This window comes from Sinohyriopsis cumingii, chromosome 1 (assembly GCF_028554795.1).
Source record: "Sinohyriopsis cumingii isolate HCF-2022 chromosome 1, ASM2855479v2, whole genome shotgun sequence".
Classification (NCBI taxonomy): domain Eukaryota; kingdom Metazoa; phylum Mollusca; class Bivalvia; order Unionida; family Unionidae; genus Sinohyriopsis; species Sinohyriopsis cumingii.
The window spans coordinates 149,259,815-149,266,606 of NC_142961.1; the positions used below are offsets into that span (position 1 = coordinate 149,259,815).

General features: G+C 32.2%; 1 protein-coding gene across 1 annotated transcript; it reads left to right on the plus strand.

The window, feature by feature from the left end:
* Nucleotides 1-1,604: 1,604 nt before the first annotated feature.
* LOC149808133 (neuronal acetylcholine receptor subunit alpha-6-like) lies at nt 1,605-6,050 on the plus strand. The gene is made up of 2 exons (XM_089949956.1): nt 1,605-2,115; nt 3,836-6,050. The coding sequence occupies exons 1-2, from the start codon at nt 1,663-1,665 to the stop codon at nt 4,628-4,630; spliced, it is 1,248 nt and encodes a 415-aa protein (XP_089806082.1). The 5' UTR covers nt 1,605-1,662; the 3' UTR covers nt 4,631-6,050.
* Nucleotides 6,051-6,792: the final 742 nt, after the last annotated feature.

The window sequence follows — 6,792 nt, forward strand, 5'->3', positions numbered from 1 at the left end:
GAAGCATCTAAATCGGTGATCCTCTTATTTATATTAGAAGCATTTCAAAGAAAAATTGATAATTTATTATATTACACATTTAAAATCAGATAAAGTATGTAATTGCTCGGTACATATATACTGATATATATATATATATATATATATATATATATATATATATATATATATATATATATATATATATATATATATATATATATATATATATATAATCATTATTATTATTACGACTATGGTCTTAAACTAAGCGACATAGTAGAGTGGAAACGAAAACGTTTACAAAAAATAAAACAGAATTTATTTCCTTCAAATATAAAGTAAAAAACTAAAAATCACTTTCAGCATGGTGAATACAATCCCACATAGATGTAAACGTCCTATCACGAATACAAGAGTATAGAGTATCGAGTAATCCAAATGATTTCCAGTGGATTTCTGAATAAATATCATTAGATTGCGCTGATGTGCTAATAGACTTTATGTATCCACAGATCTAATCCAACATGTGTTTAAATGAATTCACAGAAATTCCAATTCAACTACCAAATCGGAAAGTTAGAACACCTTGAAATTCCAATGAATAATTGAAATAAATAAATAAATCGTCTCAACTGAATTGAACACAACTATGTCATTCTTCTAAGACCAACGTTAATGCTAAGAATGGCTAACATTCGGTAAATCATCCTTTATATAAAAAACAAAGAAACAAAACATAATACCAGCTTCAATCCAAAACGAAGAACGGTTATTCAATCTAAAATAATTTCAGCGGTCGCTGTCAGATATTCACCTGTGACAGTGTGATTTTAATCAGATTGAACACGATTCTATCCTGTTTACGGTGGATAATAAATAATGCTCTTAATGAAACAAAATTATCACACTCTGAAATTATCAAGCCGATAGTTGGATCAATGACAAATGTGGATGATCGGCGCAGAGAGAGAGAGAGAGAGAGAGAGAGAGAGAGTGTGTCAATTGCGAGCCCTCAAGATTAGACAAGCTTTGGACCTATGTCTATAATCGTATTTCACTGTTTTGAACTAAATTATGACCTAAATTCTTTTAAAGAAGTTAAGATTTCATAAAGCTGCATTTCCAGCCTAAACAGAATGAATGGTTGAAGCTTTTGAGAATTTGTACATTGCTTTACTCACCAATGAAAACAGAAGAGGCTGCTCTTGAATGTTATGGAAAAGTGTTAAGGAAATAATTAGATCTTAAACTGAAACTAGTGGAAGAATTTATAGAGATGATAAGTATGATTTTTTAATTAGTTTTATACGGATATATCCTGACAGAGCAGATAAGTAAATCGATTACATCTGAAAGCTATAAGAATATAGAGTGTAGAAGATATCTAGAGCTAAAGAGAAATTGTGAAGAAAATGTCAAATATTTGTACTGTAACTATGGCCATGAAGATAGAAACAGATGTGGTACGCGTGATGAAAGTTTTGCGTCAAACCAAACGTAATTAATTCAGGCAAAATATATCGTTTTTTTCTGGACTGAACATATTTTAATAAATATCTAATAACATTTGACTGAGGATTCAAATATAGTGCTATTTTCTTTATTATATTTTTCAGGAAAATAATAGGATCTAAACAAAGTGTTGATATTCTAGACTCGTAGTAAATTTTTCAGGACAACATGGCGCCTTCAATACTCCTTGGAACATTGATATACTTTATACTGTCTGCATATATACTATCAACAAATGCCGAGTCTTCAGATGACGCCAGAAACCTCTACACCCTAATTTTCAAAACAAATGACTACAACAAGCATGTTCGACCAATCTCTGATCAAACCGCTGCCATCGCTGTAACTGTTGATTATTATCTGACGGCAATACTAGACTTTGATGAGCAAGGCGAGAAACTGACAACTTCCGGCTACTTCGGAATATACTGGAATGATTTTTACGTACAATGGAACCTAGCCACTTATAACAACCTCGACTTTATATTTGTTCCGCAAGACGACATATGGAAACCGGATATAGCTTTAAAAAATGCAGTCTCTGAATTTAAAGGTCTCGGTTCAAGCTTCTTATATGTTAAAGTAGACAATACTGGGGCAGTCCAATGGTATCCGTACATGGTAAGTAGTTTAATTTGATGAATAATGGATAAAAAATGCCCATTCCACTGACTTGAATAAACAATTTCTCCTATGAAAATAAAGTTCAAGCTGTCCTACTATACTGTTTCAACTGTATTCTATTCATCATGAACAACAATTTCCGTTTCCGCTTGTTAGTATTGAAAATCTTCAGGTGAATATAATTTGTAAAAATATTATGACTATAGTAGTATGAGGAATAGTTCACGTTCTGTTTATTGACTGTACTCTTACACTTTAATATTCTATTTTTGTTTATAATTATCACACGGCCCTTTCTCGATGATCTTCATAATTTTCAGATGACATTTCTACAACAAGGCATCAGTGTGGAAAATTATCTAATTTATCTCGTCTTCTTTATTCTTCTAGATTACCAATTGGAATATTTAGATAACTGTATGTATGATATAATATTTTTTTCTCTACAAACACCATTTGGCAAGTGAAACTTAAATAAATCACAACAAAACAGTAGAACACGTATAGAAAATAAAACTCTTCATCAATTAAGATTTGCCTAATAGTCTTAGGTTTACGCGAGCCCGAGTCAACAGACAAATGATATTATTGAAACCCCTTAAAAATCAAATTTTGTATGCAATTTTTTTTGAAACCATGAAAACATGATATTGTATTATTATCGATTAACATGATGCATTTAGTAGTTATAATCAACATCAAGATAAAAATATCTTTATGACTGTATTTCCTAGTCAGATTTAGGGCGCTTCACAGAGTACGTTTGTAGTGTGAATAAGGCCTACATAAATATATCTTTTTATGTAAATTCTGTTCACATTCAAAAAAATAACATAGTGGTTTTGTAGTGGGAATAAGACCTGCACATATAAGGAGTAATAAACTGACTACTTTAAAACATTCTCAAGTATACTGTAATGAAAACCTGATCTACTTCCATCACAATCAGATGGCTTTTTTTTTGCCATGTTTGCGCGTAATAGCAGATATTTATTTCAAATAGCTTTCTTCAGAACTTTGGAGCTGGTCATAGATTATCTCCCCACCTCCTAAGAAATAAATTAAATAAATAAAAATTAGAAACATAATTATTGTAGTACGTGAGACTGTGTTCATGCTCAAGTTATATTCACAGTACTCTTCTTGGAAAACATAATTTTGAGTTGATGTGTATTCCTAGGAAACGTGTACAAAAATAGTCCGGAAACCAACTGTTCTCAGTAAGAATGTGCTCATACTCAAATTATAATTACTAACACTTGAAAGGAGGAAAAGTAGTGAGGTATGATTGCAAACACTCAATTTGGAACTAATACTCAAAAAATAAAAAGTAGAACTCATTAGTTAAAATTTTATTTAGATAAATAATCTGTAGTAATTAAATAAATTTTGAAATAATTCTTAACGTTGGTCTATAGTTCTATTATCAAGCAAATGTATTTTAAAAGTGGGAAGGGAGTTAAATCTGAGCTGAAAATTTTATTACGGGTATCTTTCGAGACTACTTTAGTTCGATTGCGAGGCTTATTTCACTCTGAAGCATGTCCTTGATAGCATTATCTACAAGCATTTATAAAAAAAATTGAATATGATGCACATAAAACAAACCGAATCGACATAGTACTATATCTCGTCAATTAAAAATCAAAGTCTTATCAGTTGGCTATTGTCATATTTTCTCATTTGATTATTTTATTCATGTTTTTGTCCTCTACAGATTTTACAGTCGGTATGTAATGTAGATATCACCTACATCCCGTTTGATACTCAGAGCTGTTCCTTGAAGTTTGTGGCTTGGAGCTATACAAAGAATGAAGTTCTAATCACGGAGGGGAGTAAGGGACTCATTCTAGACGAATACGAAGGGAATTCTGAATGGACAATTGTCAGCTCGAGTGTGGACACGAAGACTGACTCTATTGATGCGACTATTGAATTTCAAATCACATTAAAAAGAAAACCCCTTTATTATGTGTTAAATATAATCATACCAGTCATAATGTTATCGATTCTGAATGCATGCATATTCGTACTTCCGGCAGAGTCGGGAGAAAAAGCATCTTTTTCTGTGACTACTTTTCTTTCCATGGCAGTCTTTTTGACCATCGTAGCATCAACTTTGCCACAGAATTCGGACAATGTTTCATATCTGGGTATTTACCTGGAATTAATGGCAGGCATCAGCACTCTGATTGTAATCATAACGTTGTTTGAACTTCGGTTTTATTTTAGAGATGCCGGTGTTGACCCAATCCCAAAGTGGCTTATCAGATTTCAAGTGATCGTCGAAGTCATCAGACGTTCAAGGCGATGTAAAGTTGACCCAAATGACGACAGTGTAAAGGACATAGCAAAATCAAACGAATCGCTGGACGCAGGAAACAGGCAACCAGAAGTTACATGGAAACATGTATGCAATGCCCTGGACTTCGTTTTCTTCTGGATTTTCCTTCTACTAATCTTTACCACGACTTTGGCAATATACGTTATCGCGTCAACGGGGAATTCTTAACTAAACAATATTTTGGTTCACAATCTTGATGTAAAAGAATGAGCATGACAACTAGTACACGCAGCTATTCACAACATAGTAGAAGGAACGAAAACTGACTTCTACATCAAATGTACGTGTAAGAGGAAACAAACAAAACAACAAATACACAAAAATCAATACATGTAACATATTCCTTTAGAAAATCATTTTAAGGTCAACGCAAAATAAACTAAAAGAATGTGATTTTGAAATATATGCCACTATATAATCGAAGTAAGATGATTTATATTTTGTAAAACTAAATGTATTTTTTTATTATTGGACTTCATACTTAATCCCGTATACAAGGTGTAAAGAAGAATGATGAAAATAATCCGACCCGAGTTTGGGTTTGCTCATGTACATTATTTAATTGTCCATATTCAAGTTGTGCTTCAAAAGTTGCGGCGAGTTTATTCTCTTACACAGTTACCTAGTTTATCATAAGTCATTGTAACTCCAAACAATGCTGAAACGTATGACAACATCGTACAAATATCTGATCTAGGTCAAAAGCCCATTGAAGCATATTTGGATTGTCCTATTGCTATGGAGCAGACGCAAATTGCCAGTCCATTTAATGCAATTGACCAATCAGATCATGCTTAAACGGCACACCTCCGTACGCCCATTCATCTCCCGTTGTGATTTAAAACAAAAGGTTTTCGATGGTGGATTTACTTGGTTAGTTTGAGCGATAAGAACATTTACAATCATGTAGAAATAATACGTAAACAAAGATGGATTTATTTCATTGATACGCTCGAAACACACGCTTAATTTGCAAAATGGGGAGAAGGTCTTTCTGGGGTATTTTTGTAATTAAGTCATTATTAACCTTATATACTCGCTTATGAATATAATGCAAGTACAAACAACATAGACCCCGATACCTCATCGCTTAATCAGGATCTACGTTATTTGTTCTATTGATTAGTCCTAATAAGTTGCATAGACCCACCTCTTAGAGAAGAGCAAACGTTTCCATACTTTAACTGCATATCATTGTGCTTTTTCCGAGTAAACCGTTCGTTTGCAGTAGAAATCCTTCTTCTCGCGCTCAGCAAAATTGAATAATATATCGAGGTCGAAGCAAGTTTGTGTCCAACAAATAGTGTTTTGTGTCCAATACATATATTAGTGTTTTGTGTCCAATACATTTATTAGTGTTTGTTTCCAAGAAATATATTAGTGTTTGTTTCCAAGAAATATATTAGTGTTGTTTTCAAGAACTATATTAGTGTTTTCCCAACAAATATATTAGTGGTTGTTTCCAATAAATATATTAGAGTTTTTGCGTAATAAATATGTTTTAGTGTTAGTGTCCAATAAATATATTGTGGAAATTGTGTCCAATAAATATACGACAATGTTTGTGTTCAATAAATATACTACAGTGTTTGTGTCCAATAAATATATTATATAGTTTGTGTCCAATACATATGCAATGTTCGTTTGATGCATTTTATTTTCATTTGAACTGAATGTGTAAGTAGATCAGCATAAAAGAGCTGTTAATAGTCTATTTTTTCTTCATCGTTTAAAATGTAGTGTAAATGGCATGTATTATAACTTTTAACATATAATGTAAATGGCAAGTGTTCTAACTTGTAATTATTCTTACGAATTTATTATCAAAGGAAACACAGAATTTCCCATCACAGGCTCCATACGCTCTTGGACAGTTCAAAGTCAGGAATTGTAGCGGTCACAGAACGTATACACGTTACTGTCATCAATAAATCCACATATATTAATTGACAAGACATAACATGGGAATACAAGATTTTCATTGTAAGTATAACATTATTTTCTGGGTGAAATTCGTGTCACTATTTTTTTGCTTACAATGATGTCTCTGCCAGTCCCTAAACAAATATTGAGTTTAATCAAAGTGATGAACTTCATTAAACTGCTGTTAAATGTATAACTTTTTCAGTTTTAAACGGATGCCGCTATTTTCACTAATTTATTGACGAAGTTTACTCTAAAGATAGGATATCATAGGTTATTGATTATAATATCGATTATGAATGGCTTTGTTCGTTCCATTTTTCTTTAATGTTTTTGTTGGTTTTGTCAACATGTTAACGTATCATTTTTATGCGAGTCGGATTGGTCCAGTCAATCCCGTGTAATTC